Source organism: Papilio polytes, unplaced genomic scaffold (assembly GCF_000836215.1).
Source record: "Papilio polytes unplaced genomic scaffold, Ppol_1.0 DF823691.1, whole genome shotgun sequence".
NCBI classification, from domain to species: Eukaryota; Metazoa; Arthropoda; class Insecta; order Lepidoptera; family Papilionidae; genus Papilio; species Papilio polytes.
In genome coordinates this window covers 3,524,214-3,539,018 of record NW_013525513.1, presented here as the reverse complement: position 1 = coordinate 3,539,018, position 14,805 = coordinate 3,524,214, and the positions used below count along the sequence as shown (strand labels likewise).

The following is a 14,805-nucleotide window of genomic DNA, read 5'->3' as shown; positions in this document are numbered from 1 at the left end:
AAAAAAATCAATTACATTTTTGAATTCCATCATCATTTAAATTGAGTAAGGCACTAGTATCGTGTAAAAATACTTTATTAGGTCTAAGCCGAAAACGACTTGTCTTAGTTTTCGTGTATTTTAGTATTTTAATTTATAAATATAATAGATTTCAAATATAAATAAGTAATAAAGAAACTATGCTAGATTGAATAAATTACGATGTTGGGACGGCCGTCAATCCATCGCTTCTTGACTTAGGTCGCACGTTCGGTTATCTACTTAAAAGGTACTGAAATTTTACTTTCGACTTAATCCTACTGTATATTAAATCAGGCTTATGCTAGTTTAAAATATGGTACAATACGCCCTCGGACCTCAACAAAGATGACCGAGCGTAAAGTGAACGAATGAGCGACGTGATCTTGATAACGACTCACGGCTGCGTCCCATCTGCAACTCCGGAGATGGGGACAAGCGGGCGACCTTCTACACAAATATCAATCAAAATACATGTTACATGTTGAGCCTTACATCCATCCTCATTCGCGCACACCCATGTGGTCGTCCCCGCCTCCGTGCCGCGCCAACCGCAACTCCTGCTCGTACGTAGCACGTGCTGCGGTAGCGCTCAGACACTACCATTTAAACCGCTATCTTTGTCTTAGGCTACATGAAAGACAACAAATATCATCTTTCAGAGCTAGGACTCGACGGGGGCTCTTACACTAACGTAATATAACTATTATTGCGGACGCAGCTCACGTCGACATGCCTTAGCTATTCAAAAGTGCCTCTGGTGCGCACGAGAAAAGCTGGGGTCATAAACTTTGCAAAGTGCCGATGGCGCGTTGGGTCCGGGAAGAAGCTCGGCTGCCTTAGCCGCGGCGCGGCGTCGTTGCCAGCTGCAAGTCCATGCGGCGAGTACGACCAACTGAGCTGCTAAGAACGCTGCCGCTGCTAACATGGCTCCCGCTGCATTAACGCAAGTAACGTCAGTCTCCCTTACATATACTGAATCTTCAGTAGTGTTCTTGGCACGTTGCTTGTCGAATCCAAATTTGTCGGTGACTTGAATATTTTGGACGAGAAGCATTTTTTCTTGTGGAGAAGCCGGGGTGGAACGCCTCTTCCTGCGACCGTACGACATGACCGATCGGAGTTCATTGGGTCCACCATCGCACTGAACTGGCTCACAAGTTGGCATACAAGGCGTTACCAATGCACGGAATTGAACAACTTCCGAGGAGGGGAACTTGAATGCGTCGAAGTGTGATAACAGCATCTGAAAATTAAAAAGAATTGATCACACTATTTATTGGACTGGTAATAATGCCATCCGATGATTTTACATATTCCTATAACTTAATTCCAATATGATAAAACTTAAAATATATACCTTTCCGCTTGGTGCAGATTTGAACAAGGGTCCCATAATGAAGTGATCCGTTGGGCAACCATCGCTGTCGATAAGAGTAATTTCGCTTGAGTCGACGCCGTCCATAGCAACCAGTTCCCGCACAAAAATTTCGAAGGGAGAGTTCTGGTCCATGATCTCGAAACGGAGTGCCTGAAATAAAATTGTTTTAGTTTAATTGCTGTTTATATAGAAAACTTGGTAGTGATTTTTTGTATGAACAAATTACATACCAAAGGATCTCCAACTTCGGCAGAAGCAATTGTGTCGTCTCCGTTCCTGTCGGTAATTCTCATAGCAACGTTAGGTGAGTCAACAATAACTTCTTCAGACAGACCAGTGTGAATATCACCGTGAATTCCGAGATCGACTTCATTTGCAACGGTTTTGTTAGTCAAATCGTATTGGCATGTGACAGCTAGACCAAGATCGGAAGATGTGACGATAGTATCGTGATGTTGAATGACGACATCATTTAAATATCTGCAGGAGAGATTTTGTGTTAAACGAGTTACATTTTATAAGTTATCTTTCATGAATATGTTAATTTTTACCTTCCAAGACCGTTTTGCTTCACATTGCACTCGATGTTATCGTATCCCATATGTAATTCAAACTCGAGGCTTTGCTTGACATCAACCACACAGGAGTTCGGGCTACCTTTGGCATAAATTTTACCGTCGAAAAGTTTCGATGTCTGAATTCGAGCTACCATATCCCCTGCACGACAGTCGATGGAAACATTGTAGCACGAGGACAATTCATACGTAGCCGCTTCAGGAACTTCCAAATAAGGATCCTGTTTATAAATAATATATTATATTACATGTATAAATAATATATTATATACACGGGATTTTCAATTTTAATAAATAAGACGTTGCTAGATCAATAAAAATACCTGAATGTCGGCAAGTGTAGCACGTGAATGGTGAGAAAGACGGCATACATGGTCACCGGTATCCCCATGGTCGTAGGAGTGACAACGGAAAGGCGAGTTTAGACATAATTCTCGGCATTCTTCGATTGTTTGGACATCTTGATATACAGAATCGACTGTTTTCAATATGCGTCCTCCCATTTTCTTAAACTCGCACAATTTGGTTGGTTCCTCCACACAATTGTTTTCCAAATAGTCAGTGTCTGTAAAAGAGTTCATCGTTACACAACCATGCTTTCTAAATTAAACATTTAAATCCATTGGTAGTCAATCATATTTACCTTCGTTAGGTTGGAATGAATTAGTGCCAGCCAAAGTGATTCGATCCATGTTAGATAGAACACACTCTCCGGTTTTGTTATTGTAGTTTGCTGATCTAAAAAAAAATGTTTTTAATACTCTGAATATTAATGACTGACGTTCCATGTTCACAATTAAAATAATGAATATCGAAATAAATCTTCAACTCCTAGTATTCCCATTTAGTGACTTAACATTCTTTAATATTAACTGCAATGCAAGTAATCTCACTGTATTTCTTGTCTGAGACATTTAATGCTTTTACTTTTAGTTATGTTTCCCTTTTTAGTCCTACAAAACTGCTCGTCGCTATTACCGAGAGACGTTTATTTTAAGTGGTTTTCAGCTTTATAGTCGAGAGCGTCTTGCTTATTCTTTAGGCCTTTTCATATAATATATTGAACATTTTAGTCGCCATATTTTATTTAACATCGACTTTAGTTGTTGTAAATTTTGATTTTTATTTGCTTGACGTTGAAATAAAACTGATTTATTTGAATTATACTGGTACATCAGGCATCAATATCCAATACATTGCATTCCTAATATGGTTTAAATTTACATATTTCTGTTATAATAATTTAAGTTGTTTTTATCACCATATACCTTTTAAATTGATTTACTTCAAATTTATATTATTATTTATGTGTACACGAAATGCATGATGTTGCGGAGCTGTGAATTTGTGATTTAGTAGTTATTGTATTGTGAAAGTAGGAAGTGATAGGGCATAGCGCTCCCACACCGTGCCGCATATCGTTCGCCACGTCGGGGAATATTTGCCAAATGTCGTGACTATGGAAGATCGCGATGCGCCGCCCGGGGTGCGCTTGGGCGTTCGCCAGCCTCAATGGAGATACGACGATTTGCACCAACGGTACGCGTGCCGAACGGCCCTCCCTAAGTATTACCCTATTACTAACACAGTTTAAACGAGCAAACAAGATCGTTCTATCTTAAAGTCTTATCTCTCTGTAGTTTGGCTATCCATTCGATCTATTTTATTGCATTTACGCTGGCTAGAGATACTTTTAATTGAAATTGAACTGCTTAGTTATCTTATCTAAAACGTTAGAAGCTGTCCGATTATTTGTAGTAAAAACTTAGGTTACAGTTATTAGGAAGCTACAGAACATTTCGTTGAATTATTTTCAGTCCTTATGCAGGGAAACCATAATAAGAGTTGTTTTTCCTTGACATTGTTTTGATTTTATTAAGTTTTAATTAACAAAATAGGTATTTGTCTTGAATGGTTGTGCTATTTAACCAGAACTGTCGGCAATTGCACTTAAATAACTCCAGATCACCAATTAGCTATTAAAACATTCTGTGACGTTTTGTTTGCAAATGCATGCATTGCATCAATTAGCGGCAACCTTAAAGAGTTTAACAATATAAATTAGCTGCTTATATAAAACCTTTTATATAACACTGGGACAGATTAACCAGACTACTTTTTTAAATAATTATCATGAAGAGATTGTTAATGAAGCACATGACCACGTCGATTTGGGCATGTGGAAGTTCTTATTCAGTATTACGTACCTGCATACGAATTCATTTTCGCCAAGACATAGGTCCAAGCACATTTGCCTCGATCCAACAGTATGTGTCCTCTTGCCTCTTCCCTTAAGATGATAACCGCGAACTCTATCAAAGCACCACGCGCGCTCACATGGTCGTACGCCCAGGCAAGACTTTTGTGCGTAGATCGTGAAGACGGGGAATTGTGACTTTGTTAATGCTCCTGTTGACAAAAAAATGTTTTATGAAGTCCACGTCAAGCTTACTCGGAAGAATTATTTGGTATATATTAAATACTAATATGCGTACATTTTATTAAACATCTTGTATTACTTTCATTTCAAATTTTGCTGATTCATCATAAGAAAAAGTGAACCTATAATTCAAAGCGGGTCGCGCAATATTAATCATCATCATTCAGATTTTTTATGATGGCGTCAGGAATCGGGTCAAGGAATATGCTTTATAACATCAATACTCATCGAGTCTGTTTTTTACTATCTTGTTTCAATGAAGCAAAGTCATGCCGGTATTTAAATTATTCTTTAAATAATAAAAAAAAAACCTGTCTATTATTGGTTAGTTGACTTGTAAAGCTATTGTAAGTTGCTACCGCATTAAAGTAAAGGGGTGTTGTGAGAGAAGCTCTTATTTGTGATATCATTTTGAAGTGAGGAATTTATGACCTACCTGGCAATTGGTCGGCATCTGAACTAAATAGTACGCATAGACCGGTTTCATAGTTGACAGCGCGACATGTATCGTTGGCCTGGCATTGTTCCAAGCAATCTGTCAGCATGAGGGTTCCAGGGATATCATCAAGAATATGAGATGGTGCCGAAAACACGTATCTGTGAAAAAAAGAAAATATGTTTAAAATCATATTAAAGTACGAAATATTCAAGTTAACAAATTGCTGAAGCATTCATATTTACCCGGTAACGAGTTCGAATCCAATCATTTCCGGGTCACATTCTTCTAGCGAGTTTGCAGGTGCAGACGGGGCTGAGATACCACTGGGTGCTGAAGGTGGAACGCCGCCCGCTGCTGTTTCTGGGGCAGTAGCAGGTTGTTGCGGCTCTTCTACTTCATCCGCTTCGTCCGGTGTGTCTGCTGTGTCAGCCGAGTCAGCTGTTTCAGCAGTTTCGGCAGCTTCGGGTTTAGGTGGAGGAGGAGGTGGTGCTTCTTGGTTCTTGTATTCTTGAGGTGCATTAACCACAGCGGGCTCTGGTGATGCAGATTCTACAGCAATGTTATCTTGAGGTGGGGCATCAGCCGCTGACCTCAATGTTCCCTCGAATTTCTTTGCAGCATTGGCCGCACACACCACTATCAATAAACTAAATATAATCCGCATGGTGTTATCTGAGATGGACCTTTTCTTCATCAACTGTAACAAGGAAAATAAAAATGTGTTACAAAACTGTTGCTGCTACTCTGTCATCGCGTTTAACTTTTAAACCAATGTTATTTATACAATTCTTATAAAAATTAAAACAATGTTAATGAAACCCCCTAACCTTAGGGTAGTAAATATTAATGTAACACGGTCATAAAAGCTTAAATTTTCATGTAATTTTTTTAATTGCAATACCTTTATTCAGTTCGTGTATCCTATTAAAAGTTTCCTATCAACTAGTTATAAATCGTTTGCATCGAATTATTTTCTTTGAAATAAATTTAGAGAACAGTCACCTCATGAAATTGGTATTTGTGAAAAAGTCGTGTAGCGACATCGTATTAGTTCTTTAATAGTTTTTATCGATCCGGACAAACAATATGCTTGCGGCCGGTAGCGAGCTGCATTACGATACGCTCACGTTCTATACACAATGTCTATAACGGTGCCCATCTCATCGCTTCGTCCACTTCGCGGTCAACGGTATTACTCTTAGCAATTTTATTTTAAAAATACATCTCGGCTACGCCTCACGCCGAATAAATTGTATATTGTTACCGCTGAACGACATCTATCCATCACTTATTACGCCTTTTGTAATTTTACTTTATCATTATAATGTCACTCAAAAAGCTTATTTAATAAAGTTACTATACTGATCGACTCAATCACGAATCGAAAATTGACTTCCGGGCGAAGATGAATAGCGGTGATGAAGTTGCCCTGATCGATTTCTATCGGGGCGCCATCTCCTGGCCGATGCGATAAAATGAACGAAAGCAATATACGGATATTATGTCTTGTTGTAAATAGCTAAGCGAGCATTAATCATATTATTATACAATTGGAAAACACCAAAATCGTGCATAAGTTCGATCATGATGTTAGCACATTACAATAAAGTGAACCATTACAGTTTAATTCGATTTTTGCAAGTTGCAGTGCGATTTGATATGCACGTCCATTAAGAAAATTGATTAACACGTCTATTTAGTTTTTATTCGATTCAAATACAACTTTATGCGATTTTTTTTAAAGTAGTATATAGAAGATGCAAAGGATTTAGCATAAAGTATTACATTTTCATTTAGACATTTATTAGCACAGTGGAAATATTCAAGTACAAATGTAAGACAAAAATAAATTTCAAATTCAATGTTATAATACTATTGCTCGAGTACTCCTTGTTCTTTAAACACCTAATAAGTTAATAAATCAAAATAAGTTTTAAAGTAATGGGCAAGTCGGACATTTGTGATATAAATCTTCCGGAACAAGCCCTGAACAAGCCGGTACACTACAATAATCTACAATGAAATTGGTCACGGGTTAATAAAGAACGTTTGACCTCTTATCATTTTGCAAAAAAGTAAAAGGAATATAAGCTTTATTAGGTAAACAAAGAACCGCGTTGTTTGTACAATGAAATTTGTTTTACACCTTAAAAGCTTATTGTGTTGGCGATCTAGGTTAATCTCGATATTAATAGTCTTTACAATAACACGATGACCTGTATTGGAAGGTCGTGCGACAGCGACATGGCGCGTTGCTTCCTTAAAGTAGGACGTGACTTTGCGCTATGGAAAGATGGCGATAGTCATACGAGATTAGACCAATATCGCTGCGGCGCTCATTAATGAACTCAACATTATTGCACGATTTATTCTATTTATTGCACGTTCCTTGCTTATTGTGTGTGAAATTTCACTAACGCTTTTTTACATTTGTAAATCCATGGCTTTTTGTTTTATTTATAAGTTAAACATGAGCTTCGGATTTTCTATTAAATGTAATTTTACATGCTTCGTAAATTCGATAATATTATACAAAAAGTTATCTTACACTTGGAAAGAAATTTAACTGTGATTGTTCTTATGGCTTGTATGTGTGTAAACGTGTGTGATTTTTCGGTAATGTGTTCATTTAATGGAAGTATCTTGGTCGAATTTGCGATCACGTTCAATTCGTTCAAGTCCCGATCAGATGAGGTCAGCGCATTCAATGAGCCGGATGCCTTTAACCTGCTGTTTACGATTCCCTCTGTACCGGTACTTGTTGGCACACTATGGTGACGGCTTTGATTTCTTCTACCGATCGAGAGACCTACATTGCTGTTTTACTATACTCTGGGAAAGTATATGGCCTTGTTGTTAAACTTTGTACCAGACTACTAACTTCTATTAACATAGACATTATGTCTGCCCGAAAGCAAATTTCTATTACTCATCCAACTCGCGGTTAATGTCTATTCGTAACGACTTGTAGCATACTAAAAACGACCCGACTGACCGTAAAATCATATCTGCAACTGACCTATGAATAAATTGACACTGCCGTCAATACCCAAGAGAAATTTCTAAAAGCTTCACACGTTCGTCGGTATACTATTAGACGCGTATGAATTGAAGCATTTATATCTACCGGAGTTACGATTGCACTTCACGTATTTCCATTGAATGAAATAGTAATTTGTTGTGTCGCTTTCCAATGGTTCGCGGCGACTTCCGTATGGCTTGACATGACATGGGACTGCGCCCGATCGACTGCACGAGGCGGACGTTCACGATCAGGTGTCAATTCTGTTCATTGTATGGACTCTATATTTGAACTACAAAGATGCTATTGCTTACAATGATATATTGTTATTGTTGGTTTACACATTTAGTTATATGCTAATTTATAAACGACTTCTTGTTCTGGTAATTATTATTGTTACTATGCTTTGGAAATGTCAAATTTTACATCTTTATAATCTTATTCCGGAAATAAACCTCAACATTCATTAATAAGATAGGATCTTTAGTATCTAACTTTACTCACATTAAACATAAGGTATTTGAAATACAAATATAAGGGTCAGAGTTTGCATACCTTAATAAGTAAATTCATTTGAATACGATGCACACTGGTTTTCCTAGTTGCGATTGCCGACACCGACGGGGTCAGTGTGTTAGGCTGCTGGCTTAGAGTTTGCACGTCGGAGATTTACATTAATGAGAGAATCGCGATTTCTCTAGCCTCGTTCAAAACGTTGCCAATTTTCTCTACCTCCTACGCAATGATCTGCATACTAATTACGAACTGTTAAGAACAACCTAGACACCAGATTATCATTAGTCATTTTGATCTTAAAGTAAAGCGTATTGCTCGGATGCAATCGAAAAGGAAACCCTAATCATTTCGTTAGAAAATTAATTTATTAATTTCCTCTATCGCAAATAAACAAACTAAGTCGTAATTCAAGTAAGCATTCCGATAGCTAATCTAGTTTGCCGTATTAAGGACAAGCTTTGGCCTGTAAACGACTTGTTATCAAGTAACTCGATCTAATCGCGAAGGTCTTAATGGGTAATACAGATATACAACATTGTGCTGGCTTTTACTCTCAGTCACCGCAAGCGCCGCAGAACTGAGATAGGGCTGCAGCGATTTAAAGAATCAAACCACTTTCCGCAGAGTGGCTCCGAGCACGGCCCCGCATTCCATCGGGCAGGTGGAATACCATCGCTTTCATCGTGATTTATTTATTTTAAATTGTTATTTTCTTATCGAATATCTATTTTGTTGCTTTATTAATAAAGTTGCGGCTGCAGTTAATCTTGTACTTACTTCTATTTCATACATTTGTAGCGCTCATGTTAACATAATGTTTGATCCACATTTTTCAATTTCGAATTATCACAGTCTTTCTTCTTAATAGTTTGTGTTAGTTAACATAATCTTTATAAATAACTTTTTACATGTTTGGAGCATTGTTATATTTAGGTGTTTCCATATCAACCAATACATAGAAGAATCTTTAATATCAATATTTCCGCTTAATTTTAGCAAATTGTACATCCAATGCTCGTTTGAATAGCAAAAAAGTCATCAATCGCGTTTAGAGGGACTACTAACTACAGGTGCAGACTGAAACGTGCGATTTCGCTCTACGAACGTACAATTTTGACTGAATTTCTCCGCGTTTAATCATTGTACTGAATAAAAGACCATTGACTAAATGCTGTAATTTAGTTTCTTTATTGACGACTGTCCGCGGCGTCTGAATGCGGCGATCGGAACTAGGTTTCAGATGCGGACACATCCGTTTCTCCCCGGCTTTCTTTGAACTCGCTTCTTAACGACTTCTCGCGAATAACTACCGCAATCCGGCACTAATGCGACTCTGAATTCAATTCTGATACGTATTCCTTATATTGTTTTACCGCGTCGTAATAATGATGGCGAGAGAAGTTCATTGCGGTCGACCCTAGTGCAATGTATGCGACGAGGCAAATTATTTCTATTTCTGTTTACTACATACTTTGTGGTGTTGCTTATTACACTTATCCGCTTTCTCCTTTGATTGCTGAAAACCCTTTATCATCATTCATTTTTATGGCTTAATAACACTATCACAGTCTAAGGAACAGAGATGCGCAGCTATAGCATGATTTTGCGTCCCATTAAAATAAATCTGAATTGTTATAGTATCTATATTCCTATGTACAAAGTATTCCTCATTATCAGTGTGTGTGTGTATATGTGTGTGTTAATATACTTATTTTAGCTTTAATTTTAATAACTAATCGTTTTTTTTTCTTTTAAGGTTCTTATTGAGAAAATATTTATTTCATAAAACGTATACGCATGTTATAAATTTGTCTCGTATTAACACGTTTTTGTAAGTAGAACGCACCGAAGCCGCTTCTCATAGGAGCTTACCTACATTACATGTAATTTTCATTTCGTTTTACGACGGTGAACTCGAAACGCCCCCAACTCTGCATTGTTACATCAAAAGCACGTTGTTTGGATAAAGATGTTTTCTTGTAATACGTAAGCGTGTATAATCATTTCTTGATTGTATTGTAAAATAACATTTTATTTTCTATTCTAAAGTGTACTTGCTAATTGACTTCCGTTGTTGTTGAATAGTTATTTGCTAATTGTTTTATTTAACTAATATTTAATTCTAAAACAACAAGAGTAAGTAAGTCAACACAAACATAAAAATTTAACTGTACGTCGCTTTCGAACAAATTGATTTCATACATTTTCATAAATTCAGAGTAACCGTGTCAAACGCTTTGAAAGTTACATAGATTGGCGGTCATAAAATCTTCATAGCCCCGTAATATAAACGCTCAATTGCAACTTTATGAAAGGAAAATTGTAAAGTTATCAATACATAGTACTTTATTGCTACAATATCCAACATAGAAGTGCCATAAATATTAATAACAATCTGATTATTCTTTTAACTCCATGTTAACAACTCTAACTTAAATACTTCTCACAATCTATAATTCCACAGTCCTTTTTTTTAAACTATAATACAATTCAAATATTACATATTTTGTACTTATTCTTTAGTATCAATTAGCAATAACTCGATAAGTTACTAACGACGACATTGTTAGTGAAGTTAACTTTAGCAAAAATAAAACACATTGTAAGAGTCAAAATATTTAAATTGCTTTAAACTCTAAAACAACCTAAATCCGCAGAATGTTTTCAAGCATAAACATCTAACTACTAAAGCAACGACGTCATAAAGCATCAGACGCGTGAGTCGATCAGGCATTTATTGCCCCTAATCGTTTTATATGGCATACCTTGTAAAATTACAGTGTCGCTGCCTGTCTGGCCGCCGCCGAACAGATTGATTCGAACGTTTCTGTTCTACTTTTGTCATACATGAATTATTTATCCCAGTTTGTCTAGCGTTAACGTCGACATTCGCACGGCTAACTGACGGCTTAAAAGGTAATTTCCATTACATATGACAACAGTAAACATCGTTTAAGTCGTTGTACGTGCCTACTATTCAAAACAATAAATTAATTGTTTAGTTGAAATATAAATTTAGTAAATCTACGTTAACAATTGCTTGTATTCTGTCTAAATAAAATTAGTCAGTTCTTTCCCATAGCTTTTTTTTTTTTTTCAAATATGTTGTCGAATTCCTATTAGGCAAATGACACGATCCGCTCGGCGGCGTCTCTGCGGCTACGGCCGGGCCATAACGGCATCATCAATCATCTGTAATTTGATTTCTATGCTCAATTATTGCGTCCGCGGAGGTCGACGCTGCCATACACTTCACTTCCCCTACCCGTGTCCACTGTTCCGTTGATATATGTGGGTAATAGATAACGGAATTATCGGCTGATTGTTGCTATAAACTTCAGCTTCGCAACCTTCGTGACCTACAAGTTTATGCGTCGCTTTAGAGGAGATTTCCAATAGTGTTTGTAATTGTTAAATTGTCAGGTAACAGATATGAAAGATGGGAAATTTACGAGTATACGAAGTGCTGCACGTCAGTAATTAATGTTTATATCAATTACCGTTATCTGCACCCGATGACTGTCTGACATGACTAGAAGTTTCTTTACATTTAAAATGATTTTGCTATTAAAACAATGTTGCCATTTTTGTCAAGTTGTATCTGTTTAAATTATAACACGGCTAAACTCACGTCACGTGTATAATGTCTCACGAAAGTTTTAATAAGTTTAGTTGTATCTACTGTCATTTAAACAACTTTTATTTGTTCCAATGTTATACCGTTGTAATAATTACTTAAGTAATGTTGTAAATTTCTTTTAAAAGCTTGTAATATTGTTGACAAAGGGCATCGTGATAGACGGTAGGCGCTAAACATGATAATAACAAGAGGCGCATGACAACGGCAGCGCACGCGCATCGGTCACGACCGCCATCGCCCCGGGCACTACCTCACTCAAACTCTCAAGGTAGCGAGCTCTTTTAGACAACGATCTTTATAGCACCTCGTCAATCTAGGTAATGTCACTCGCTTATTTTCACATCCATCATGACGAGACACAGCCGAGTGCACTGCTTACAACTGCGAAAGGGGACGCTTGTTTTACTTAACCACGTGAAGGACGGCTAACGATGGTCTAACGATGTACCACGGTCTTGTTAAATTCGTATCACAGCGTAATCGTGAATCGTTAACGTAACTCGTATGGATTATTGAAGGTTGTGATCGTGGTAATGTCTGCGATGGGCTCGTGCAACTAACTGTCCGATTTGGTGCAGTAACGGTAGCGTCGGCGGCGGGTTGCGCACGAGCTGCCGCTGACCGCGCTCGCGGCCCCCGACGGCCTCTCAGTACCCACTCCAATTGCCCAAATTCAAGCGGATAATCCGAATTCGTCACCAGACTCCTCTTTTTGTGATGACACGCGTCCCCGATTGTCACGTTCAAGTCGCCTGTTTTCCGAGATACGGTTACCTTTCCGGTCCGTTCCAAATTTTGACAGTCCAATCTCAGGCTGAGATTCATTGCTATGCAGTATGCGGAATGCGTTTTACAATGCTATGTACAGTTAAATAAATGTTAGAGATATTTACCTTACCCAATTAAAATGATACATTTACCACATAATACGTTTCTATATATTTAGTTACAGAAATATTGGCATAGGTATATTCCCTACATGTCAGTTAAAATAATTCCTTCGTTAAAAGCAGTACTTGCGTTAAGCTAGGGCGATGTGGGGCGACCGCCCAGGGCGCCGGACATAAAAGGGATATTCGGACGCCTTTTTTCTTGTAGATATGTATTGCAGTTGGGGGCGCCTTATAAAATCTCGCCCAGGGCGCAAGCAGTTCTTCAAACGGCCTTGGTATGAAGCCAATAATAAATTCATTAAAATATCTCCAAGCAAAAGTAATGTAGTAAACTTACATTTGTAGGAGTGTATGTGTTGTTCAGATGCCTGTAAGACTTGCCGCCTAAGTCATAAACTAAGCAAAACAATGGAACGTAAATCATGTTTTTATTAAGGCTCACCCGGATAGGTCAGATAGTTTAAATGCTTTCACATAACTTGAAAATTATTTCTACGGTTATTTAAAATAATATATTAATCACTCGTCAAGAATAAACGACAATTGAAGAATCATTTGGTCATCAAACCAGAATTAATAACATACTTATTAAATGCACATAAGGTTGATAGCTAAACAAAGTTATATTTCCTTGTATTGTTCAGAATTGCAGAACAACTGTTCCATATAAATGCCCAAAGCGACGTGCCGGAGCCGTACCGGATTGTTTGTCTTGCAATGTAGGATTGAATCAACGCTATCTGCTTACAGCAGCTTCTCAAAGCCCACGCTCGTAAATAGAATCTTGTCGGACGGAGCTGGTAATACATCTATCGATATTAAATGAAATATGACCAAATAAAACTAGCTCCGACTAGAATTGTGATCAATGATAATACCGCATGAATGACGAGACGTGGGCATTGCAATCTATTGCACCAATATTCTATTCCTTATTCAAATTTGTAAACGAGTGAAGACTGACCATAAAGAAAAGTGTTTATATTCGTACATTATCTTATCTGTCAGTTAAATAAATTGTGCGTCGGTTATAATAGCCACTTAAAATGTAAAATACTGTTTTATTTTCTTATAAGTTTTCTAATGTTATTTTACAATACAGTTTCAATTACTTCGTACTTTTACCTTTACATGAATATTACCACTGTGGTTTAGACCTATGTCTGCATAACCTGGTTGAATGTTACAGATACAATACAAAGCGAATTATCTTTTAATTTATTAGCTCTCACATAAGATTATCAACCGCAGGGGAACCAAATGCAACAATAATGATAGGAACTCGCGCCTGATAGATTCGATTTACAGGTTCACTTCAATATTTCTCGTCTGCAGTTTCAGAGGAAAATTGCGTTGCGGCTTTACCGGTTTCCATAGGAATTGAATTCGCAGTGTTACCATATTCTAAGCTTATTGGAATATAATCTAAATCAAGGTGGTGATGATAGACGTAGGCAGATTGAATTCCAAATAGGCTAGACGCATAACATCATTGCATCATATAAGAATAGGTTGTTATCTCTTACTCATTTTGAGGCAGTCAATTGTTTAATTATTATTTTGTGTGTTGGTTTTTACTTTATATGAATTAGCAGTTTAATTTTCTTATGTATTTTTCCGGTCATAACTTTATTCACAGTTCATAAATCGTAAACTAGGGTAACTGTTATTACAACTTCTTTATACCTTTTTGCCGTCACGCTAGCTGCTTTCAAATTGAAGTGTCGGCGAGTAATTGAAAAGCGCAGGCGATCAATTTTTACTGATGCAATCTTTTCGGTCCATATCTCGAAAGAGAAAATTACTTAAGATGTGTCAGTAATTGCTAATTGGTACATGTGAGTTCCACCAATGTACTGGGACCGGTTTGCGCTAACGGGC

The 14,805-nt window shown here is 37.4% G+C and overlaps 2 protein-coding genes across 4 annotated transcripts in view; one reads left to right on the top strand and one right to left on the bottom strand.

Annotated features, from left to right (window-relative positions):
• Positions 1-14,805, top strand: part of LOC106104199 (autophagy-related protein 16-1) — a 121,740-nt gene that overhangs the window by 14,288 nt on the left and 92,647 nt on the right. The gene's annotated exons all lie outside the window — the stretch shown is intronic.
• Positions 119-14,805, bottom strand: part of LOC106104198 — a 37,351-nt gene continuing 22,664 nt past the window's right edge. Inside the window, exons 3-11 of the mRNA XM_013284159.1 lie at positions 5,096-5,550; positions 4,851-5,011; positions 4,182-4,383; positions 2,618-2,712; positions 2,298-2,539; positions 1,951-2,195; positions 1,630-1,879; positions 1,379-1,549; positions 119-1,264 (exon numbers count right to left, since the gene is read on the bottom strand). Coding sequence (XP_013139613.1) covers positions 764-1,264; positions 1,379-1,549; positions 1,630-1,879; positions 1,951-2,195; positions 2,298-2,539; positions 2,618-2,712; positions 4,182-4,383; positions 4,851-5,011; positions 5,096-5,547 — 2,319 coding nt within the window. The 5' untranslated portion in view covers positions 5,548-5,550 and the 3' untranslated portion in view covers positions 119-763. The remainder of the gene's footprint in view (positions 1,265-1,378; positions 1,550-1,629; positions 1,880-1,950; positions 2,196-2,297; positions 2,540-2,617; positions 2,713-4,181; positions 4,384-4,850; positions 5,012-5,095; positions 5,551-14,805) is intronic.